The 26,234-nt window shown below is 40.6% G+C and overlaps 1 protein-coding gene across 1 annotated transcript; it reads left to right on the top strand.

The window, feature by feature from the left end:
- Window positions 1–1,644: 1,644 nt before the first annotated feature.
- Window positions 1,645–5,420, top strand: LOC131014035 (MND1-interacting protein 1-like). The gene is made up of 3 exons (XM_057941961.1): window positions 1,645–1,779; window positions 1,901–3,641; window positions 4,589–5,420. The coding sequence occupies exons 2-3, from the start codon at window positions 1,947–1,949 to the stop codon at window positions 5,105–5,107; spliced, it is 2,214 nt and encodes a 737-aa protein (XP_057797944.1). The 5' UTR covers window positions 1,645–1,779; window positions 1,901–1,946; the 3' UTR covers window positions 5,108–5,420.
- The last annotated feature ends 20,814 nt before the right edge of the window (window positions 5,421–26,234 follow it).

Below are 26,234 nucleotides of genomic sequence, written 5' to 3' on the forward strand. Positions count from 1 at the left end.
TTTTAGTTGGTAGTCTTCCTGGAATAGTCTGAGTCGGCAGCCCTGAAGTCCCTAGCCCTGCGATTGCTGGTAACCCCAAGTTCATTGATGGAGCGGATGTTCCCAACACCTATCTCATGCAGGCGTAGCTCAGAAAGGACAACATCTGTTCAGTGATGGTGACATTCACTAGTCCTGTTCCCTATGCAGTTGATCCCTGTTCAATTGGCGCCACTTGCAGCCTTGACAGTACAAACCTAAGGGGGCCAGTAGGTGTGAAGTCCTCAACACGGATTCCCTCGTTAGTTACAGTAGCAGCCGTAGTGGGAGCAAGAGCCCTGCCCTCTCCCGCAAAATATCCCCCATCAGATTTTGGACAATGTTCGTGTCCTCCATGACCTGTAGAGGCAAAGTTAAAAATCCCAAAAATAATAAAGTAAAATCTCCGAATAATACATGTTTATATTCGCAGAGATAGTAGCTTATAATTCCTATGAAGAACTCCAACAAGAAGACCAATTCTCACTCGATACAAAGGTCATGCAAGAAATTTCCCAAGAAATCCGATAAATCGAATGGATCCCTGCCGCAAATAAAGCGACAGAAAACCAAATCCCAAAAATTCCATAGATCTGCAAACAAGAAACTCCCGAGACCACAAGAAACATGAATATAAACGAAAATCAATGCGAGAAAAAAATATATAAACATGAAAACACGTAAAATCTAAAATCATCTAAGATGCACGTAAAATTGGAAGAACCCAGATAAACACCCAACCACGGAACCAATCAAAACACAAGAAAACACCCACAAACAAACGTATACGCCCCTCAAACCCGAATTCTCGGCAAAGATATACAACTTTTGCCAAGAAATTCGGACAAGCAAAGTTCATGCACAGATTTCTTCACGTCTTAAACTCGATCTGCGGTTCCCACAGACGACGCCAGTTGATGTGTTCGATAATTACATCCCTTTATTTATGGAGAGAATAATTCACCTGTAGTGTGCGGTGAATCGGGAGAGAGTGATGAAAACTGCTAAAGCAAGAGAAAAGAATTGTATTAAGTATTTAGAATATCGTGTCTTTACAATGGCAGGCATATCTCCTATTTATAGGCATTTACAATAGGGACAAATTGGTAATTTCACGCCCGATAGTGACCCCAGTAGTTAGGAAGAATCTTCAAGGTTGTCAGTGACCGGTACACCTTTAGTCTTTCCCAACGCTGTCCGGGTCCGTCAGCTCTGAAGCTTTCTCCCTAGATACATCAACCCTACCCAAGTCCGCGGGTTACTTCACGCTGCTTTATTTCGAATCTATCCTTCGTTCCGCCCCCTCTTCCCTTATCACGTCATCCCTGACACCCTTAGTGGTAGAATTATCTTGAAATGGCCCTGAAGTTTCTGCCTTTCACGCTTTCCCCCAAAAGCACTATTCGAGCTCTTTTTCTCCCTTTCGTTCCCAGCGCTGATGACTCCGGTGCTGCCAGGTTTGCCTTACGCATATTTTACTCATCATCATTAAAGAAGTTGAAACTCCCTTTTTAATATAGTATAGATAGATAGATATAGATATACTCATAATAATTTAAAGAAGTTGTGAACCCGATCCGAGACGAGCCCGGTTTGATTTGGATCCGAAGCCGTATCCAGCAAAGAGCCCCACCCATTTTGGCAGCTGCTACAAATTACAACATCCTAAAGCATACCCTCCACCACCAACACTACCGCCAAACAACAAATCTCTAACACACTAATCTTGATCGGCGGCTCGCCGGAATCATCATTTCATCGGTTAGTCTCCGTCGCCCGATTTTCTCTCATCGCGGTTTCTTACATCCTTGACTCCTTACATGTATCTGTGTCGCTGATTTTTTTCTTAAAACTTTTTTTGTTTTTTTCCGCTTCATTATAGGGTTATTGTTATTTGTTAATTTTGATTGATTGGGGTATTTGGTGTGATGGGCTGTACTGTTAGAGAGAAACATATCCGTACTAATCGGAGGACCCGATCGGCAAAGCCCGAATCGGATCATTCCGGCACCAGTAACACAAATGGTAATGTAGATAAATCGGGGAATTTGAAACCGGGGGTTAAACCTAAAAATTACCACATGGCTCTGAATGCCTTGAAGCAGAACCCAATGTTGATGCCGCTTGTAAATGCGAGCTCTGTGTTTGAGGAAAACGGGTGGGGGTACTGCACGGAGGAACAGTTAGAGGAGATACTACTGAAGAATTTGGAGTTTTTGTATAGTGAGGCGATAAATAAACTTGTTGGGTTGGGTTATGATGAGGAGGTGGCATTGAAAGCGATTTTAAGGAACGGGCATTGTTATGGTGGGATGGATGTTTTGACTAACATCTTGCATAATTCTTTGGCTTATCTGAATAGTGGTGGCAGTAGTGGGGGGAATGGTGAGGAGCCCGAGCCTTCGTTTGCGGACTTGAGGCAGCTGGAGGAGTATTCACTTGCAGGAATGGTTTGTTTGTTGCAACAAGTGAAGCCCCATCTGACCAAGGGTGATGCTATGTGGTGTTTGCTGATGAGTGATCTCCATGTTGGCCGTGCAAGTGTGATGGAAGTTCCAGTTCTGCCATCCCCTAGTGGTAATGGAACCAGTAGTAGTAACAGTGCCAGTGGGAGTGGGATTGAGGGTGTATCCACAAGTGGTGGTACGAGTCCAGAGGGTGTTGCTAGTAATGGGGGACCTGTGGGCGTTGCACCTGCACTGTGCAGGTTTCATGGTGGCTGGGGATTTGGGAATGGCGGAACATCTGAGTTCCCAATGCACGGGATGAATGGATTTTTGTCTTATGCATCGGAAATGCCTTTGCAGAGAGAGATTGAGTGTCCAAAGAGATTTAACCTCAGTCCATCAATGAAGAACCTATTGAAAAGGAACGTTGCAATGTTTGCTGCAGGATTTAGGGCAAATTCAAAGCAATTTCACAGCCAATCACAGGCCTGCCCCAGTTCTTTATCCGGTGGGTGTAGTACGACAACTGCGGTTTCAGTTGGGAACAGTGACGAATCCCAGTATGCAAAGAATCAAGATGTTGTTAACTCCGTGATGAGTAAGTTTCGGGACTTGAATCTTGATGAGAATACTGAACAAGTATCATTGGATCAAAAAGATGAAATGATCCTTAGTTTGATCCATCAGATAAAGGACTTAGAGAAACAGGTTAAGGAACGTAAAGAGTGGGCTCACCAGAAAGCGATGCAAGCTGCAAGAAAGCTCAGTCATGATTTGACAGAACTGAAGATGTTGAGAATGGAGAGAGAGGAGACTCAGCGCCTGAAAAAGGGGAAGCAGACTCTTGAAGACACCACCCTGAAGAGGCTCACTGAGATGGAGAATGCTCTAAGGATGGCTAGTGGTCAAGTAGATCGTGCAAATGCTGCTGTTAGGAAGCTTGAGACCGAGAATGCAGAAATTAGAGCAGAGATGGAAGCATCAAAATTAAGTGCGTCTGAATCGGTCACAACCTGTTTGGAAGTTGCAAAGAGGGAGAAAAAGTGCCTGAAGAGGCTTCTGGCATGGGAGAAGCAGAAAACTAAGATGCAGGAAGATATTGCCGCAGAGAAACAGAAGATCTCAGAGTTACAGCTGGAGTTGGGTCACGTTGAGGCAGCCACAAAGGAAGCTGAGGTATGTATACTGAAGAGAGCAGTTCTAATAATCAATCTTTATTTGTAGTATATTTTTTTCTTCATACAAATTACCTTGATTAATGTTTCTCTTTTTTCTGGAGCTACCAGTCTGGTGAAAATATATGTTTCTTGATTATGTATTTTATGGTCTATAAAGTTATACAATACTAAGAACTTGTTTTTTCTATGACTATAGTATGATTTTTTTACTAGGGACAGCATTTAATGTTATAATTGAAATCTATTACTTTGCCTGTAATGTATATTAGTCAATTTTCTTTTCTGATGTCTTTGTTGAAAAACTAAATGTTTCTGTATGCTTCGATTCTATGGATCTTACGTAGTTTCATTATATTGCATCCTATGCTAAATTCAAAACTTTTGCTCCGTGTTGGGGTTATGCTATTCCATATTCATTGCTTTTTACCCTAGTGTCAATTTGGCTGGAATTAGTGATGGACAAAAACTTACATCTTACCTTTCCTGGCATATCTTTGATACTTTGGATTCATGTGTTTAGAGACCAGAACTTTGTTTGACTGGGTATTCATGATGTTTCATTCATTCTCAAGCTCTTTTAAATCGTCATTCTCTTTTCGTCACCATCTAATTTTATTGATAATTGAGTAAAATTTGTTTCTTTCACATGCTTACTGTTTCTCTGGTTTTTCCCTTTTCTTAGGACAATTCTCAGGAGCTTAATTTCTTTTCGTGAACTTTACCAAATACAACTGCATACATGTTTCTTTCTGTATTACCAGTGTAAGGTGAATCATCATCTATGTGGGTAGCTAACTTGTTTGAGGAAAAGCCCTTTTTTTCTGAATGGGTTGCTTTCTGATTTCTCTTACCTAGAGATGCTGTAACTCATTATCCATTTACGGTAAACTTGTGCTTTCTAAAGTTAGTGGCAAATAATTTTGTGTTTGAACTTCCGTGTGAAAGGCAAAGTGGAGGCAGGAGCAGAAGGCTAAAGAATTAGTTGTCACACAGCTGGAGGAGGAGAGACGCCTTAAAGAAGCTTCTGAGGCTAATAACAAAAGGAAGCTTGAGGCTCTGCGCCTAAAGATAGAGATAGATTTCCAGCGCCACAAAGATGATCTCCAACGCCTTGAGCAAGAATATGCTCGCCTTAAAGAATCTGCACAATTAACAGAGGTGGAAAGTCAGGCCAATGATTTATGGACAGAAAACTCTAATGGTGTAAATTCCCGAGGAGAAACCATTGCAAGGCTGCTGCATGAACTTGATCAATTGGAAGACTCTTCAGAAAAGGAGGTTAACTGTGATAGGGAATGCATGATTTGCATGAAAGATGAAGTTTCTGTCGTTTTTCTTCCTTGCGCTCATCAAGTCATCTGTGCAAACTGTAATGACAACTACGGAAAGAAAGGTAAAGCTACATGCCCATATTGCCGCGTTCCGATTGAACAAAGGATTCGAGTTTTTGGTGCAAGCTCATAAGTACAATACCAGATCCAAAGGTAGCATGCTGAGAAACCTCTCTGAAGCAACACCTATGCATGTCTTTAATTTTCAGCTGGTTTGAGCTTTACTGGTTTTGCTTGCCAGAAACATGCTGTGATGAATCGGCATAGATTTGTGTATAAATAAATTGCATACTCTTATGCGGCTTGAGCATTTGCTACATGATACTCTCCTATTCTATGTGGGAAGCAGGCTATTATGAGCTTTGCAATAAGCAGCTAATACAGTTTTTCCAACATTATATCAATACTTCAAATTTTAAAGCATGTCAATGTAGTTGTTTTGTGTTGATTTTGTTTTCTCTTCTTTTTCCTTATCCTTTTGTTCCTTCTATGTTTTGGGTGAGGAGGAAAGAAATATGCATCTTTTTTGTTCATGGTTATGATACTCTTGTATTGTTTGCAAACATCTAGTACTTGGTGAGTTTCCAAACTTTTGATTTTTCGGTCACATTCCCTTGGAACTTTGGATGACTAGTTTTGAAATTGAATCTAGCGTGCTTATTTCAACATTGATGATTCTAGAGAGTTTGAATGTTTTTTCCCTTCAAGTATATTAAGAATCGGTTGTTTGACTTGTCCATTATTTAGACCAAAACAGAAATAACGCAATAAATAAACAGATGTTAGGAGGGACAGGTCTTATACTTAAATTGTTTTCGACATTTTTAATCATATTGTTCATTTTCAGTTTTGATATTTGCATGTGAGTATAGTTTAAAATTTGAGTGGATTTTGAATTTAAATGTGCAAAGCTGCTGCAAAAAATTATGGAAGGTTAATAATTTTGGGGTACGACTAATCATTTAAATGAACAAGGGAAAAATCTTGTGAAATCCGAATAAAAGGGATAACAATCGGGCATCGCCCCTTTAGATGAAGAAAGACAGATATCTAATTGATACAAATCAATCAACAAACATAACAAACTTTAGGATCACAAGTTTAGTTTCATGCTTCACATAACGAACATTCCTTAATCAAAATACTTTGAGAGTCAAAAGTCTAGGCTCAACAAAAGATATCGTTTAGAGTCATAACATAAAGGTCTTAAGTCAAGAAAACGAAAGACAGATAAAGGCTAGTACTACAACGGAAGTCAAAACACGGAGTTGAACCCTAGCCTCAGCTCTCCCCGTCAACACCAGCCATCAACCTGAAAAACATTTGAAAATATTTGGGCTAAGTACTAATGTACTTAGTGGGCTGCAACTTTTAAAATATTTCACAATTCGTAAGAGCAGTTTATCCAATCGTTCATGGCATAAATTAGAAGGTTTTAGAGTAAAGAAACTTCTAAGCATGTTAAAGTATTTTATTTTATTAGCGCGCTATTGTCACACATTGTTTAGTTACTCGCTGTGATACCGGACCTTTTAGGCGCCGACGTATCGCTTTCTCCCATGACACTTGCCCTGAGGACGTAACTCAGACAAGTTGAATTGACCCCGAGACGCTACCCAGGCAGGCCTTACATGATACATGCTCCGAAACACATCCAACCAAGCACCCTTACAACGCCTCTTACATGAATTAGTGCCCGATGGAGATCAACCCACCGAAACAACTAACAAGTGTACACAATTCCCAAATAACGTGTTAGGCCATAAGAGAACCTCGATCGATCCATGAATTGCGAGCCTTAAACATAACAGAGCGCACAAAAATATTTATTGGATAAACAATTTTCATTTTATGAAATATTTAGAGCTTAATAACTCAATCATACATTTGGAAAGTAAGCCCACCTGATTAGGCAATGCCTGTCGTTTATTCTAATCTCTGAATCAGAATAGCGGTGCTAGTCCTCACGATCCACGAAGCCTACAAGAAATCTATACTCTTAACAGGTCTCCTGAATCTAATCTTAAGTCAAGGTAAAGTGCTTAACATTCTATGATTCACTTAGCCGGGTTTTTAAAATTTAATGAATAAATAATTGAAAACTAAAATTCTTGAGTTAAGTGTTGGATTTGTATACTGAAAGCAAGAACTTTATGCTTGTATACAATGATTCCTGTTATTCACTATTCTTATCTCCTATCTGATTGTGTTCATGATTGCATATGTATGTTCTTTATCTCTGTATAAGTAGATTATATGGTGTGTTGTAGATCACAGAAGACCATATAATTGGAATAACCTTAAGAGATATAATATGATCACAGCCGAAATAACTCTAGGACAAGTTATTGGTTTAGGCTGCAGTATAGATGGAAGTAGTTTGTCTTGGCTACTTGTCTATACTGGTACGTCATTACGTATTGATAGGACCAACAGTTGAGATGTATTCTTCTATCTGACTTAAGTGAAGAATCAAGATCTCGGTGACTCATAAATCTTAATACTAATAAGTATTCAGATATATATGTTAATTCGTATATCACTTTGACTTACTATGGGCGAGAGTTAAATACTAACTCGAGTACTCTGTATCTTGGGTGATAGCGGTTAATATATGATATTTGATTATCTGTATTAGTACCCGTATCCGGTATAGGATAATGACATCCCCTTAAGGAGCTCAATAAGGTTTATTACGCTAAACCCTGCAGGTTGATTAAGTTCAGGCGTAATAATAAAGATTGAGTGGTACTGCTTAAGGAATTATTAAGAGATTAATTAATTTAAGCTGTCAGAGCTCTAATTAATTAATGGATGTCGGATATTTTAAATACGGAGATTTAATAAGTCTAAATACAAGCCCCGACTCATCACCGGCAATAAAGGGGTAAGTCAGTATCGGTTCTCTAGTGGAATGAACTGATATTTATAAATTAATTATGGTCTGGGCTGACCATAGATAAATTAATTTATTTGAGGCCCATCTTTATTCCTTGTATCTGGTCCCTGGGCTGGCCCAATGTCTCCTAGCCCAAGTAGGGCAGAAGTCGCCTATCACAAAGATTGCAGCGCCCCATACGTATTTAATTATCTATTAAATACAGCTGTCAGCTCTCAGGAAAATACACTGATAAAATTAGGGTTTTTTTGAGAGCAGAGGAGGCGCAGAAAAACGTGAGAAGCTTTTCTGTCTTGGGAATTTCCATAGCTCGTTGTCCATCCAACGTTGGGAATTGAGCGGGATACAGTCGAGAAGATCAGAGCTGGAGTCTGAATCATTCGACACGATCATCAATCATCTGTGCATCCGTTTCTCAAGTAAGTTTTCCTAACACCTGTGTGCAGCTGTTAAATTCATAGGAGCATGTTAGGAATTAATCGTTGTATGGTGAATTAATAATAATCCAAGAAACGATCATCAGGCAATCGAGTATTAATTCAATTTAATATTCCTTCAATTGGTATCAGAGCCCAGGATTAATTTCTTGGCTCTATTATTAATTTATGTACGATTAATAATGTGCGTTGTTTTTAACTGCTGTTGTTCTTCGTGGCTTGTTGTTTCGTGGGATACGTCGGTTTGACGTTGTAATTGTTTTTCCACCACGAGAAAATCCGTGGTTAGATTAGATTTTCGAATTGTATTCGTTTTTCTGTTGTAATCTGTAATTATGGAGAACAAACGAAGAACACGAAGAACGGGGATGAGGCTGTTTGCCGATTCAAACTTTCCGGGCGACCAGCGGGAGCCCGGCACCGGAATCAGGTTGCAGGCGGCCGCGCTCCTGCGTGGGCTGCTGGTGGTGTGCTTTCCGGGCGAGAGCGAGGAGGCAGGCGGCAGGGGCTACGCGCGCTCGGGGCCGCGCCTGCGCGCTTTGCGCGCTGCGCGCCCAGCGGGCGGCGCACAGCCGCTGCTGCCGCTGCTGTTTCTCTACGCCGGGGGCCTGCTGCTACTTGGGCTGCGCGAAGGAGCATGCTGGAGGGCAGGAGCTGGGCGAGGGCTGGAAGCCACCGGCAGGGGCGGTGCGCGCCCAGGGCCGCGCCTGCGCGTTCTGCGCGCTGCGCGCCCGGCGGGCGGGCGGCGCACTGCCGCTGCTACCGTTGCTGATGCCGTCGATTGCTGCTGCTACCGCCGAGTTCGCCGGGGAGCTGGTGCAGCGGTCGAAGAAGGTGGCGGCGCCGCGCTAAGCGGCGAAACCCTAGGCGGCGCCTGCTTCTCGCCAAACCCTAGTTACAGACACGGGTCGTTGGCGGGTCAGACGGGCAGGGCGCGGGTCGATGGATCCTGAGTGCGGATCTGGGCCAGAGATGGTTTGGGCTTGCGGTTTTGGGCCTGGAGTGGCTGGGAGCGTGGATTTGGGCAGCTGCTGGACGGGCCTGGGCGGCTGGGCCGCGCGTTTCGGGCCCAATCAAGGGCTGGATCAGTTTTTGAGCCTTTTTAGGCGGTTTTGGGCTTTTTATTGTCCATTTTTTCATTTATTTTATTTTCTTTTAAAATAGAATAGATGTTGGGTTTCCACGAATGGGTCACGAAGAATTTTTAATTCTTTAATTATGTTCTTTGCATGTCGTGGTTGTTAATCCCTTATGCTCTTTACCTGCTTTTGCCCGTATTTGTTTATTAATTGCGCTTAGACGAGCATGCTAGTAGGTTTGCCGTTTTCTTAAGCATGTTTTAGAATTCTGCGAGCATGATTTACATGTTGTGTTCTAGAGAAGCATGTTTAGGTTTATGTGCTTGAGCATGTACAAACCTTTTGAAAGAAAAAGACTAAGCTGTTTAATAATTTTTATAGTAATTAAAAATTATTTTAGACCTCCACATGCGGCCTCAAGACAAAGTGATTGGCAAATTTGAGTAAACGTCCACACAGCGTGGCTTACTTCATATTTGTTTTTCATAAGTTTGTCAGATGAGGTTTCTAATAAAAATATTTAAATCCATTGAAGTAGTGGGAGTTATGCAGTAAACGTCCACACAGCGTGGCTTACTTGTGTAATTTTTCACAAGTACTTTGGAGAATGGAATTAAATAAGATAACCAAGAAAATTAAATTGAAAGCGGTATGGTCCTCGTGAGTATGCTAATTTCGAGAATTTAATTTTCAAGGTTAAATTGTGGTCATTGCTTAGATATCATATCAAGTACAATGTACAACTCCCCGAGGAGTCCCTTCTTGATGATGATATGGTCTAGTTAAGGTGCCAACTATTAATTTCTTTTGTCAAAAGGTTAAGTTGACATGGATGGAAATTAAATGACTAGGTGAATAGTCTGGTTGAGGAGTTCGTGTGTAAACGTCCACACAGCGTGGCTTGCACATGGGATTCTTTGAGCGGTTGGAGGTTTCATTAATATTGTTTTATCAAAAGGTTACAATATTATTGTTACGAATTATGTGCTTCATGTTCTTACATGTTTATTTGTTTACTTTCAGATATGTCTATGTCTCCGATTATTAACATTCTAGCAAACAATCCTCTCATCGGTCCTAATTACACCGAATGGAAACGCCATATTATGTACATACTTGACGCTGATGAGCACAGTTTTGTGCTTACTACTCCACGTCCCGCGGCCTTAACTGATGAGTCGACTGATGCGGAACGTGAGGCGCATAAAAGGTGGCATAAGTCGAATAATATGGCCAAGTGTTATATTATGATGACTATGTCGCAAACTTTGCAACTCCAGCATCAGGTCATGGATGACGCAGCGACCATCATGTTAAACCTCAAGGAGGTTTATGGGGAGTCTGAGAGGTCTGCTCGCTTTAACTTGATGAGAGAAATCTTATCTTGTAAGATGAGCGAGGGCAGTCCTGTGCACGATCATGTCATGCATATGACAAATTTGTTTGACAGGCTTGATCTGCTAGGAGGGGGTATCGAAGGCGAAGCCAAGGTCGATATCATCCTCAACACTCTCCCCAAATCCTATGAGAACTTCCGTCTCAACGTCGTTATGAGCAAGGCCAACTATACTCTCAATGAGTTATTGAATGCTCTAGTTTCGGCGGAGGGAGTCATGGGCACGCGCAATGGGAAAGAGGTCCTTGTTGCTGCCAAGGGATCTACTTCTTCGTCGAAAGGCGGGAAAAAGAAGTGGAAAGGTCCAAAGGGCAAGCATGACCATGAGGCTAGTGGGAGCGGTAAAGCCAAAGTAGATGGCCCTACCGGCGGCGTGAAGAAGCCAACGGCCAAGGGAAAGTGCTTCAAGTGCGGCAAGGTTGGGCATTGGAAGAAAGATTGTCCAGTGCTCAAGGCAAAAGGACAAGGTACGTCACAAGTTTTAGTAACTGAAACATGTTTAGCTTCGTTTTCTACTCATTCATGGGTAGTGGATACGGGGGCAACTGACCATGTTTGTTACACCTTGCAGGGCTTCATGCCGACAAGGGAACTGGCAAGTGATGAGATCACCATCTCCATGGGCAACGCGTCGAAGGTCGCAGCTGTTGCAATTGGAGATTTATCTTTATGTTTTGGTGATGACATTTTAGTTTTGAGAGATATTTTGTATGTGCCGGATTTTCGGCGGAACATAATTTCTGTTTCAAAATTGTTTTTGGATGGATATTCTGTTACTTTTGATAGAGGCGTCTCTATCATGAAAAATAACATGACTATTTGTTCTGGAATTTTGAATAACTCTCTCTATACTATTACATGTCCAATTAAAAATTCTGTCCATGTTGCATCTACATCACAAATCTGTCCTAATCCGAATAAGAGGAAGTATTATTCTCATGAACAATATACGCATGTGTGGCACCTAAGGTTAGGCCACATCAATCTAAACAGGATCCAAAGGCTCGTTTCAAATGGAGTCTTGAAAGACTTTCAAGCTGTTCCATTTAGAACCTGCGAATCCTGTATAGAAGGAAAGATGACGGCAAGGCCCTTTAAGGCCAAGGGGAATAGGGCCTCACATGTGTTAGAATTGATTCACTCTGACTTGTGTGGACCGATGTCCACTAGAGCTCGTGGAGGGTATGAGTATTTCGTCACTTTCATTGACGATTACTCAAGATATGGGTATATTTACCTACTTCAACGCAAGTCTGAATGCTTTGAGAAATTCAAAGAATTCAAGGCGGAAGTGGAGAAGAGAACGGGTAAATCTATCAAGTCATTGCGGTCTGATCGCGGTGGCGAATACCTCGGGAACGAGTTTTTGCAATACTTGTCAGATTTTGGGATTACATCTCAATTGACTGCACCGGGTACTCCCCAACAGAACGGTGTAGCGGAGAGAAGAAACAGAACTCTTTTGGAAATGGTACGATCAATGATGAGTTATGCATCATTGCCTATTTCGTTCTGGGGATATGCCTTGGAAACAGCGGTTTACTTGCTCAATCTAGTACCCTCCAAATCGGTTCCTAAAACTCCTATCGAGTTATGGTCAGGGCGCCAGCCCAGCTTGACCCATATAAAGGTATGGGGTTGTCCTGCATACGTGCTGGACAAGGAAGCGAAGAAATTGGAACCTAGATGCGAATTAATGTTGTTTTTAGGATATCCTAAGGGAACGAAAGGTGGTTATTTTTATAATCCTAAGGATCAGAAAGTGGTTGTTAGCACCAACGCACGATTCTTGGAACAGGATTATATAGATAACCACAAGTCTAAGTCCGAGATTGTCCTTCAAGAAATCGAAGGCAATGGACAGGCGAATCCATTACCCCAGCCAAGTGTGCAAGTGAATGCACCACAAGACACTGCACGAACCATTGTCACAGCTGTACCACCACCGCTTCGTCGTAGTGGGAGGGTTGTAGTTCAACCCGATCGATTTATGTTCTTGGGAGAATCTTCGGATCTTCTTCCTGTTGATGAACAAAAGGATGTCGACCCTGATAACTATAGACAAGCGATGAAAGATCAAGATGCAGATTCTTGGTACGAGGCCATGGTTTCTGAAATAGAATCCATGGGTGCTATGGATGTATACGAGAAGACCGAACTACCAGATGGCTTTTTAGCTATAGGTAGTAGGTGGGTATACAAGAGAAAGAGAGATTCGGATGGCGAAGTCGCAGCTTTTAAAGCTAGACTGGTGGCGAAAGGTTATACCCAGGAACAGGGTATAGATTATGATGAGACCTTTTCGCCGGTTGCCATGCTCAAGTCTATCCGAATACTCCTTGCCATAGCAGCCCACATGAACCTTGAGATTTGGCAAATGGATGTCAAGACCGCTTTCCTAAACGGTTTCCTTGAAGAAGGAAGGGACATCTATATGCAGCAACCTGAAGGGTTTGTGAAGAAGGGCGAAGAGCATCTTGTGTGGAAGCTTAAGAAGTCCATTTATGGACTTAAGCAAGCTTCGAGGTCATGGAACAAACGTTTTGACGAGGTCATTAAATCCTATGGATTTACTCGTTGTGAGAACGAAAGTTGCGTGTACCGTTTAGATGCCAATGGTGACGTGGTTTTCCTTGCACTTTATGTAGATGATATCCTCCTCATTGGCAACAATGTTGAGCTATTATCGGACATAAAGAAGTGGTTATCCGAACAGTTTCAAATGAAAGACTTAGGAGATGCAGCGTACATCCTGGGGATCAAGGTCGTTCGTGATCGCCAGAAAAGGATGTTGAGCTTATCTCAAGCGTCTTACATTGATACTGTGATTGCTCGTTTTAGCATGCAAAATGCCAAGAAAGGCTTGCTACCTTTTAGACATGGCATTCCTCTGTCTAAGGACATGTGTCCTAAGACGCCTAGTGAGGTTGAGGAGATGAGGAAGATACCCTATGCTTCCGCCGTAGGTAGCCTCATGTATGCGATGCTATGCACGAGACCTGATATTTGCTATGTCGTTGGCATGGTTGCAAGATATCAGTCGAACCCTGGATCCAGGACACTGGACTGCGGTAAAGCATATTCTCAAGTACCTGAAACGGACTCGAGATTATAGGCTAGTTTACCAGTCAGACAGTCTATTTCCTTTGGGTTACACCGATTCGGATTTCCAGGCTGACCGGGATGAGAAGAGATCTACCTCTGGTTATGTGTTTACCTTGGGAGGTGGAGCCGTATCGTGGCGGAGTGCAAAGCAGAAGTGCATTGCAGACTCCACCATGGAAGCCGAGTATGTAGCTGCTTCGGAAGCTGCTAAGGAGGCTGTATGGTTCCGGAACTACCTCTTGGATCTAGGAGTGGTCCCTAATTTGCCTAAGAGTATCATAATTTATTGTGATAACTCAGGGTGCAGTGGCAAATTCTAAGGAACCCAGGAGCCACAAGGCGTCAAAACACATAGAGAGAAAGTACCACATCATACGAGAAATCGTAAACAGAGGAGATGTGCTAGTAGAAAAGATTGATACATTGGAGAACCTAGCTGATCCTTTCACGAAAAGCTTACCGCAAAAGACCTATGAGAAGCATGCTCGAGGGATGGGATTGCGGTTGATGCCACCCACTTAGAGAAAAACTTTCAGTATAAGTGGGAGAGATGAAGTGAAGTTTTGTAATAGCTAGTATTTAGACACATTGTATACTAAAAGTTTTGCTTTAGTATAAGTGGGAGATTGTTGGATTTGTATACTGAAAGCAAGAACTTTATGCTTGTATACAATGATTCCTGTTATTCACTATTCTTATCTCCTATCTGATTGTGTTCATGATTGCATATGTATGTTCTTTATCTCTGTATAAGTAGATTATATGGTGTGTTGTAGATCACAGAAGACCATATAATTGGAATAACCTTAAGAGATATAATATGATCACAGCCGAAATAACTCTAGGACAAGTTATTGGTTTAGGCTGCAGTATAGATGGAAGTAGTTTGTCTTGGCTACTTGTCTATACTGGTACGTCATTACGTATTGATAGGACCAACAGTTGAGATGTATTCTTCTATCTGACTTAAGTGAAGAATCAAGATCTCGGTGACTCATAAATCTTAATACTAATAAGTATTCAGATATATATGTTAATTCGTATATCACTTTGACTTACTATGGGCGAGAGTTAAATACTAACTCGAGTACTCTGTATCTTGGGTGATAGCGGTTAATATATGATATTTGATTATCTGTATTAGTACCCGTATCCGGTATAGGATAATGACATCCCCTTAAGGAGCTCAATAAGGTTTATTACGCTAAACCCTGCAGGTTGATTAAGTTCAGGCGTAATAATAAAGATTGAGTGGTACTGCTTAAGGAATTATTAAGAGATTAATTAATTTAAGCTGTCAGAGCTCTAATTAATTAATGGATGTCGGATATTTTAAATACGGAGATTTAATAAGTCTAAATACAAGCCCCGACTCATCACCGGCAATAAAGGGGTAAGTCAGTATCGGTTCTCTAGTGGAATGAACTGATATTTATAAATTAATTATGGTCTGGGCTGACCATAGATAAATTAATTTATTTGAGGCCCATCTTTATTCCTTGTATCTGGTCCCTGGGCTGGCCCAATGTCTCCTAGCCCAAGTAGGGCAGAAGTCGCCTATCACAAAGATTGCAGCGCCCCATACGTATTTAATTATCTATTAAATACAGCTGTCAGCTCTCAGGAAAATACACTGATAAAATTAGGGTTTTTTTGAGAGCAGAGGAGGCGCAGAAAAACGTGAGAAGCTTTTCTGTCTTGGGAATTTCCATAGCTCGTTGTCCATCCAACGTTGGGAATTGAGCGGGATACAGTCGAGAAGATCAGAGCTGGAGTCTAAATCATTCGACACGATCATCAATCATCTGTGCATCCGTTTCTCAAGTAAGTTTTCCTAACACCTGTGTGCAGCTGTTAAATTCATAGGAGCATGTTAGGAATTAATCGTTGTATGGTGAATTAATAATAATCCAAGAAACGATCATCAGGCAATCGAGTATTAATTCAATTTAATATTCCTTCATTAAGAACACCAACAATATTCTTACTCGTATTTCTTTTTTAATTGAAATTATAAATAACTAATTAAATCATAAATACTTTCATTGCAAAATATAAATGCAACATGCTTAGCATATAATAAGTAATTACTTAAAATATGCACATAATAATAATATAATATTATGTAAATTATCATTTAAAATAATGGGATAATTGCATGAAAAAACACCAACTTTGATCATAACCAAATTTAACGCGAACTTAGGATTTTCCAATTTAATACACCAACTTTCATTGCTGTCCAAATTTAACACGGCTCAATTTTTAAAAATTCAAAAAATAACCCCTTTTTGAAACTAATTCCACAAAGACCCACTTATGTTATAATTAGGGACATTCTAACCCAAAGAATCTTATTTCGTTATGATGTTTTTCTTTTAATTATAGATCTGCGCCAAAAATGGTATCAGAGCGGGTTTTTATTGAGGAATTATATTATATTTAATTTATTTTATAATTAACCTATGTGGGAGGAGACTTCAGTTTAAATTATGGATCCGGACGAGTGTCCGAGATGTATTGTATACAGGAATTTTCTTCAAAATTTGGAGAGAGAAACTACTCGTCTATTAGACGACCTCAACTGGAATAATCGAGCTCTCGTGACGAACATTCGTCGAGGAGAAGATGGAGAGATTATTCGTGATATCATCACGAGTATTCAGTTCTACCATGAACACCTTATAGGGATCGTCGAGACCAGAACGACGATTGAACGAACAAAAGATGACGCTCATCAGTCACACGACTAATGGAGCAGAAGGACAAAGCTGGAACCGCCTATCCAGCTTATCAAAAGATCGAGCCAAACTCTTCCGACAATGTCAACTTGCGGGAGATTCAAAGAACGGTGGAATATTATGGAAACAAGCTATATGATCTACCGATGGAGATGAGCCAAATATCACTCAAACAAGAGGAAATCTTAAAACTCTTGCGTGATATTCAGGGAAAAGTGGAGGATATTGAAAGGCGAAAACCATGTTTCAGAAAAATTCGGAATACATGGTCCAAAGACCCAACCCATCCGCTCTCACTTAATGCAGCGCCCAAGGAACTGCAGCCGGAGGACATAATCTGAATCGTGAAAGGGAAAAACCATGAGTAACCCTGATCGAATTGGATTAGATGATCTACAAGAGTTAGCAGAATCATTTGCTAACCTAAATATGGTTGATCTAAAGATGAACCACGGAGGTGAGGTGCCCAAAACAGAGCACCCACAAGAAGAATCATCCAGGAGAGGTGGGGCTCGTGAAGAATCGAGCCATTATCAACGAACCAGAAGACGCCGGCCCAAGATGCAGGACACCCCTGTAGGGAAGGCCACACTTGAACCAATCCACCCCTACGGATTGATTCTCAACCTCGATGAAGCCAGCTTTAAAGAGTGGGAAGTTCTCATCGATGACTGAGCTTCAGCTATGAAGGTCGTGATTGCCACGATAGAATATGATAGAAATGAATTTATCAAAATCTTCGAGGCAAGTTTCGCTGGAATGACAAAATAATTTTGGGATAAGGCATCAATGGAGGCTAAGAATGAGTTGTTCACCAAAGAATCAGCTCTGGAAATCCTTGAAAATGCCGCCCACCAGATTAAAATCCATTTTCTTGGAATGGGTTTCTTTGAAGCATTAGGAGAAGAGAAGCGCAAAAACTATCGACAAGCACTTTACATCTAAGATTGGTAGTGCTGGAGCCAAAAGCTCTTGATGAATTTCTGCGCCTATATGCCCTATATGTCCATATGGGGTTAGTTGATGATTAGATAGCCAGGAACCTCTTTTTCACCAAGTTTCCGAGTCCATTGAGGGAAATGCTCATCAACGAATACGTATCACCAGGAGAATATCCACTTAATAGTGCATCAAGAAGGATGTCATATGTTCACAAGAAGCTGTCCGAATGGTGTCAGAAGGCGACGGACCAGAAAAATCTCAAGAAATTGAGGAGGCTTAATAAAGGATCTCTATTGATGTGCAACAATCTTGACCTTCCAACAGAGATTGGGGCTGAGTTGCTGTATCAACAGAGGAGAAAGAAGAAACATAGGTATCAACCCTATGAAAGAAAACTAAGAACAAGGCGGAGTTCTTGGAAGCCAAGAACTATGTGGACCAGACAGAAGACCCGTTCCTATAAATCAGGTCAACGGAGCGGACCATCGAGGAGCCGGTTTTCATCTCAAAAGCGAATACCGACGAGGAAAACTTTCAGGCGTTCCCAAGCCAAAACAAATGAAAGTTTCAAAGATTGCAACTGCTGGACGTGCGGTGCAAAAGGGCATATTTCCACCAATTGCTCGGACAACTGTTCGCTATTTTATTTAACATGCCGCAAGTGTACGAGTGCAATTGTATATAGCGGTAAACAAGGTCGAATCCACAGAGACTGATTTAACCAATTCCTATCCTAAATTATAATCCTCTATCTGGATAACCGAAATTTAGAGTTTTGGTTTTGAAAACAAAATAAAATAAATAAAAACCGAAAAAAAAAGACGTCAAGCTGTAAGAAATAGGAGTAACAGAAAAGAGAGAATTTCCCAAGGCAAAGGTTTCAACAGGTTTTCCTAACTAACACGTTCAATTCAATTAATAAGATGATTCCTAAGGCAATCTCTAAGCTAGTTCATACCCACTCCCGTGGCATACAAACCGTTGATTACATGCAATGTTACCATCCCTGGATCACACTTCTAACATGTAACTCCTAAAAGTTCCTAGGATTAACGCCCTCACAATTATCAACTCCCTTTAGAATTAAAATAACTGTGTTTTATGTTCTTAGTTCAGGTAATAATTATCATCTCCCGATCTCAAATTAAAACCTATGATTATGCTAAATTGGTGATCAAGCAATAAAGCAAACAATTAAAACAAGAACATAAAAAGGAATAACAATCTCAATTAATTGAACCAAACAGTTAGAAATTTAAATCATGTCTACTCCCTAAACCCTGGGAAAAAGAATTCTAGCCACACATAGACATATGACTAGAAATCAATATCTCAAAAATACAAATAAGCATTCAACAATGAAAAACCGTAGTAAAGTTGAAGATCTTCAATCTTGCTCTTGCTCCGTCTCTCACAGCTCTCCAAAGAATGTAGAAAATGATAAAAAGTTCTTTGGAATAAGCTATTGGGTGGTATTTATATGCCCTAGGTCTTCTAGCTCAAAAATTACTCCAAAATCGCGCTTTTAGTGAAAATCCGGAAAATTGGGCAGAAATCGGCGCCTCGCGCGGCCTGCTCGCGCGAGCTCGCGCGGCCGCGCGCCTGGCCCGCGTGAGCTGTGCAGAACTTCTGTCCTTGTCGTGCGGCCGTGGCATGCGGCCGCATGCCCGGACCGCGCGACCTCCTGTCGTACCTCCTCGCGTGCGGCCGCGTGTCCTCCGACACGCGGACTTCCCGACGCCCGTTCTTGCTCATCCGATGCCCGATTTGAGCCCCGTTCGTGCCTGTGGACTCGTCTCTTCACGTGCTTCATTATACTTCATCCAAAAACTTCACAAATCGACTCCAAGAGCCTACAAAAACAACACGAGCACGGACGAGTAGTCTATTCCACAAAATTTAACAATTCAAACCAAAGACACTCAAGAACTCAATGAAAATACCTAAAAAACTATGAATAAACTCGACAAAGGAGAGGAAAAATACATGTAGATCAAGCCCCCAAACTTAAACCATTGTCCGTCCTCGGACAAAAACAAAGATGAACCAAAGGTGAATCAACAAGAGCGCAAAGAAAAGTGGATAACATTGTGGCTACAGATTTATCAACAAAAATAACAACATGCACTTGTATCTCCTATCATCAAGATATAACACTCATGATAAACTTCAAATTATGGTCTCAATGACTTGCAATCCTCACCAAAAAGATAAAGAATTTTAAGAACTTCCAACTCTCAAGTGTGTCAATCAACATGGACGTGTATACGCTCAGTTCAAGCAGAACAAGTACTCATCCAAAAACTTGTCAATCGTCTCACCTCTCCACCACTAAATGTGTGCTCCTATAAGCTCCTATAACCAAGATCAAAAAGGTCTTTATTGAGGGTTGTAATGTAGGCTCTTTGGCAAGGTAGGATATATTTGACTAAGTGACTAAAAGATGCGAAACAAAGTAACATCATCACCAACCTTATAACATTCTAACTCAACAATCATCCACTTATCACAAAAACCAAATTTCCAATACAAAATCCATCACAACACAATTATTAATTCTCATGACATTATGACTTTCTAATGCATCCTATGTACCCATTTTTTTTTTTCCAATTTTCTCACTTTTCTTTTCTTTTTTTTTTCTTTTTTTTTTCTTTTCTTTTTCAACAACTTGTAGGGTACTGGAATTTTTTTCAATCAAGATCAAAGTTCATAAACCATAATCACGCATCTCCATAAACCAACTACCCCATAACAACAATCTCCAAGCTCCCACCCACGGCTAAACCAAATAAAATGGATAATAAAAGCTCGAAGGGGCGAACTAGGATCATATAAAGTAAAAGGACAAGTATGGGATATATGGGCTAGCAAAGATGGCCTTCTATCATCTCACAGTTATTAAGCACACTATGTGACCTCGAGGGAGAAACCAAGACAAGTTCTAGTGAGAAACATGCATGCTCGAACAATCACTCAAGAAAAAGAAATAAGACTGTAGAAAATAGTGACATAGTCAAGGCTCAAATCTCACAGCTTATATCATTGATTGCAAACACATAGAGACCACGCTTATCATTCATCAATCATGCTCAATCTCAATAATATCAACACAAGTTTAACAAGTTTAAAGCAGAAATTATCATAGGCCAGTCATCCAACTAATCCATGCACATCTCATCTTTCCACCAAGGCATCATCACAGAGAGACAAACAAAAGCAAGACTGACAACTTCACAACAAAACAACGACTCTAACCAAAACAAACAAGACTCAAAACAACTAACACAAACTAAAAAGAAGCAACGCATAAAGATAGAGTGCCCACACAGCCACATCCCCCCAAACTTATTCTCCACAAGGAAGAATAAGTTTGAAAAGAAAGTGTAGGGCACGGAGTCGAACTCACCGGGGTTCAAGGGGCCGACTGGTCCTGAGGATCCTGCGGCGGTCCTGGGAAGGCTCACTGCCAATCATTCATCAACCTCATATACGCCTCATGTTGGCGCACGTACTCCTCATGTTGCCTGAGGCGGGCAGCGCGCTCAGCTTCAAATTGGGCATCAAAGTAGCCCTGTTGCTGCCTCTGAAATGCAGCGAATTGATTGTCCATGTGGCCGTACATGTTGGTTTGCAGGTTTTGGAAACCTGCATCCATGTGGCCATAGAGGTGTTGCTGCATTGTGGCAAAGCCGGCATCCATGTGGCCGTAGAGCTGCTGCTCCATGGCATTGAAATCGTATCCAACGGGCGGTGGCGGAGGTGCATGGTGGTGGGGAAAGTAGGATAAAGTCCCCGCCTCAGACTCTTGGGGCACGTTGCCCCCTGCTTCATAAGCCGTTTCCTCCTCTGCAGCCTCATCTCTTGCAGCGGCCCGTCCTGCCTGTGATGTCGGTGGACGCTGGACTATGAGGTTGAGGTGCTCCGGGGTGTTCATCAGCCAGTTTGAGCGATCCGCCACATCCAGCACAGTAGTCAAATGCGGGTTGGGCAGTGGAAAGTATAGCTTAGGCTTCAAGACCCAATATAAGTTCCAGCCACCCGCAATGTGTCCCGCTGTATTTAACACCTTGAAATCCACCAAGATATCTTGAGAAATTGCGGTCTCCGTGATCTCAATGTTCAACTCGTGAGCAAGTGCGGTGATAAGTCCTCCAATGCCAATGGAGGCGGTCGGCGAGGTGAGTTGACTGTGAAACTGATCCAGCAACTGAGGAGCTAAGTCAATCTTGTCACCTCTGAGCATACACTTGAGATGTAGCAACTCGTCAGATCGTATGTTGCCCACATTTTCTCGGGCAAAGTAGTTGTACGCCATCACCCACTGTAAATAGCGGAAGACCGGATTTCTCAAAGCTTTTGCCTTTGCACAGCCGGTAACGAAGTGCTTGTTGTCCTCGAGATTTAAGTCAACCATGGCGGCCCAGAACGTCTGCGGTTGAAAATCGGCAACACCATAAACCCCGCTCTGCGGACTTTCAAGAATGTCATTGAAATTATTACAAAGAAGCTTGTAGTCCTGGTTGAGCAAGCGGAATGAGCACTCCATAGGAATGGTACGATCATAAGTGATTTTCAACGTCGACAGGAATTCGATCGTAAGAATCCTATAAGTAAGCCAATTCCCTGTGAAGACCTTTCGAAGTCCCACGCGATCTACCATGGTCCCGACATCATCCGCGATGCCCAACTTCTGAAGGAATATTAAATTGAATTAACGTTCCGTTTGCCCGATGATCGTTTCTTGGAATATTATTAATTTATCATACAACGATTAATCTTAACATGCTCCTATGAATTTAACAGCTGCACATAGGTGTTAGGAAATACTTACTTGTGAAGCGGATGCAGAGGTTGTTGATGATCGTGTCAAAGGACTCCAGTTCTGATCTTCTCGACTGTATCCCGCTCAGCTTTCACCGTTGGATGGACAACGAGCTATGAAAGTCCCAAGCTAGAAATCTCCCTACGTTTCCTGCGCCTCCTTATTGCTCTCAAAACCCTAATAATTATCAGTGTATGTTTCCTGAGAGCTGTAATACAGAACAAAGGGAGGGGGTGCCAGTTATAGGTAGGGGGCGATTTCTAGCCCTACTTGGGCTAGGAGACATTGGGCCAGTCCAGGGACCAGATACAAGGAATAAAGATGGGCCTCAAATAAATTAATTTATCTATGGTCAACCCAGACCATAATTAATTTATAAATATCAGTTCATTCCACTAGAGAATCGATATTGACTTACCCCTTTATTGCCGGTGATGAGTCGGGGCTTGTATTTAGACTTATTAAATCCTCGTATTTAAAATATCCGACATCCATTAATTAATTATAGCTCTGACGACCTTAATTAATTAATCTATTTGTAATCCTTAAGCAGTACCACTCAAAACTTATTATTGCGCCTGAACTTAATCAACCTGCAGGGTTTAACGCTATAAACATTATTAAGCTCCTTAAGGGGATGTCATTATCCTATACGGATACGAGTACTAATACAGATAATCAAATATCATATATTAACCGCTATCACCCAAGATACAGAGTACTCAAGTTACTATATAACTCTCGCTCATAGTAAATCAAAGTGATAAATGAATCAACATATATATCTGAAATCTTATTAGTATTAAGATCATATAAGTTACCGAGATCTTGATTCTTCACTTAAGTCAGATAGAAGAATACATATCACTGTGGTCCTATCAATACGTTATGACGTACCAATATAGATAAGTAGTCAAGACAAACTACTTCCATCTATACCGCAGCCTAAACCAATAACTTGTCCTGGAGTTATTTCGGCTGTGATTATATTATATCTCTTAAGGTTAATCCAATTATATGGTCTTCTGTGATCTACAACACACCATATAATCTACTTATATAGAGATAAAGAACATACATATGCAATCATGAACCCAATCAAATAGGAGATTAAATAGTGAAAACAGGAATCATTGTATACAAGCATAAAACGTTCTTGCTTTCAGTATACAAATCCAACAATCTCCCACTTATACTAAAGCAAAACTTTTAGTATACAAGGTGTCTAAATACTAGCTATTACAACATCCACTTCACTCTTTACTTCTTCTCCCACTTATACTGAAAGTTTTTCTCTAAGTGGGTGGCATCAACTGCAACCCCATCCCTCGAGCATGCTTCTCGTAGGCCTTTTGCGGTAAGCTCTTCGTGAAAGGATCAGCTAAGTTCTCCAAAGTGTTAATCTTCTCAACTAGCACATCTCCTCTGCTTACGATTTCTCGTATGATGTGGTACTTTCTCTCTATGTGTTTGGTCGCCTTGTGGCTCCTGGGTTCCTTAGAATTTGCCACTGCACCCGAGTTATCACAATAAATTATGATACTCTTAGGCAAATTAGGCACCACTCCTAGATCCAAGAGGTAGTTCCGGAACCATACAGCCTCCTTAGCAGCTTCAGAAGCAGCTGCATATTCGGCTTCCATGGTGGAGTCTGCAATACATTTCTGCTTTGCACTCCGCCATGATACAGCTCCACCTCCCAAGGTAATGTAACACCCCGTACTTTTCCTTATGTTGTGAGATAGTGTCTTAACACTATTGAGAGTACTGAGATGTCGAGATGCAAGACTTTTTTTTATGACCAAATAAGACCGATTGTCTTTTAAATAGAGATACGAGTGAATAAACCGATGATGGAATTAGAGTGATGAGATTTGAGAAATGAGTTGAGATAGAGATGCTGATTAAATTGAGCTGAGATTTTATTTTATTTCCAACTACCGGGAATAGAGATACCGGATACCGAATTATCAGAGTTTGACTGTCCTATTAAGAAAATAGGAATAATGAGTTGGAAATAGAGTCGAGGAAGGAAGAGTGAGAAACCTTGATAAATAGAGTCGGTCTGAGAGACGTCTAGTTTGTTTGTGTTTGCCAACTGCTTTAATGTGATGTTATGTGAAATTACGTGACTGATTGATTATGTGAATTATGTGACGTGTGTCATTATGACCAAGTTATTATGATTTTTATTTGAGACCTTAGCACTTAGAATTTTGATTAAGTTTCCAAAGCAAGTACGGTTTATTTTTACCGAGAAATCGAATGATGCCGGTTTATGAAAATTTTTCCAAAGCATAATATTTTTTAAATTATTTATCCTATGATGAGGAATATTATAATCAAGTGAGTGCACTAATATTAGTGCTATATTATTTTATTTGATCACATGAATAATTATGCTATGGTATTTTATTATGAGTAATATTTCCATAATTATTGTGATGATTATTTAATCACCCTTCTTACATTAATATTTTAATTTCCCAAGCATGTGACTAATTACCAAAATTTACCAAGTGTAGAGATTGAGAGAGTAGAGATTGAGAGTGTAGAGATTGAGAGTGTAGAGATTAGAGAGAGAGATTAGGCATTTAATGCCATATATTCTTTAAGATCTCAAATCTTCACTAAGATCACCATATCAATTCATATCTAACAAAATCCTCTCTCTCACTCCTTCATCCTCACCAATTCGACTCTCTCTCCCCTTCATCTCTCATCTTCCTCCATTAACATCCATGGTAGGACCTTCCGAAGCTTCCAAAAATTATACAAAACACATCAATCCACTCCAAAATCTTGCCTAAACACCTTCAATCTCCTTGGATTCAAGAAGATCATTGAATATTGCTTCCAAGGCTAGAGAGAGAAAGTGTGATTGTTGGTGTAAAGTTTGGGTAAGTGATGTATAAATTCATGGATATGACTTGTATGAGGTTGTATGTGAGTATTCTTGAGAGATTGAAGCAAGAAATCACCCCTCTCTTGTTTTTGAAATTTTCGATCAAATGGGTCTTCAACCCTTCAAAAATTTTTCTTCTTCTTTCCTTGATTTGGGGTGAGAAAAGTGGTCTATGTGATGTTTGTTGATGATTGATGTGTGTTGTGAAATATATGCATTGAGATGTGAAAGTTCGATGGAGTTTAGTTTACCCAAAAATGGGAACTTTTGAGTCAATGATTAAAATGATGAATTGATGATGTAGATGAGTCTATGAGATGTATATGATGATGATTGATGGAGTAAATTGAGTATATGATGTCAATGGATGATTTTGATATGAGTTAGTTTAATAAAATTAGGGATATGTGTATCTATGCTCTAATTTGTAAATTGATGGTTTATATGTGAGATAAATTGGTTCAGATGATTGGATTAAAGATTCAATCTATAGGTGTTTATAAAATTTCAAAGAGTTTAGTTTAGTAAAAATTAGGACTTTTTGGTCTATGTGTTATTTAAGTGATTTGGCTTATGATATATGTTTCTAAGCATGATAGTAGTGTCTTTTTATTTTTGATTAAGTCTATTGTTGGCTAAGTAAAATTTTGACTTAGTTTAGTTTATATGAGTTTTTGAGTTCTTGTATGATGTGAGGTTGATGCTTGGTAAAATGAGGTCTAATTGCTCTATGACCATTTTGTGAACATTTGTCATGTTTTATTGAGAGATTTATGTTGATACATGAGTTTTCACTAGAGTTTAGTTTACATGATAAAAAGAGAATAAATATGTGTATAATGAGTTATATGGTGTAAAAGATCATGTTTGAGTATTTGAGTAATTTCGAGCATGAAAATGAAAAGAGAAATTGTTGATGCGTTCGTTGAAA

Source organism: Salvia miltiorrhiza, chromosome 3 (genome assembly GCF_028751815.1).
Source record: "Salvia miltiorrhiza cultivar Shanhuang (shh) chromosome 3, IMPLAD_Smil_shh, whole genome shotgun sequence".
NCBI lineage: Eukaryota > Viridiplantae > Streptophyta > Magnoliopsida > Lamiales > Lamiaceae > Salvia > Salvia miltiorrhiza.

What these genes read in the sequence shown, in the direction of transcription:
- LOC131014035 (XM_057941961.1), top strand. Translation starts at nt 1,947, where the DNA reads ATGGGCTGTACTGTTAGAGAGAAACATATCCGTACTAATCGGAGGACC. An exon ending in CAGCCACAAAGGAAGCTGAG is followed by an intron (nt 3,642 to 4,588) that starts GTATGTATACTG and finishes TCCGTGTGAAAG; the next exon opens with GCAAAGTGGAGGCAGGAGCA.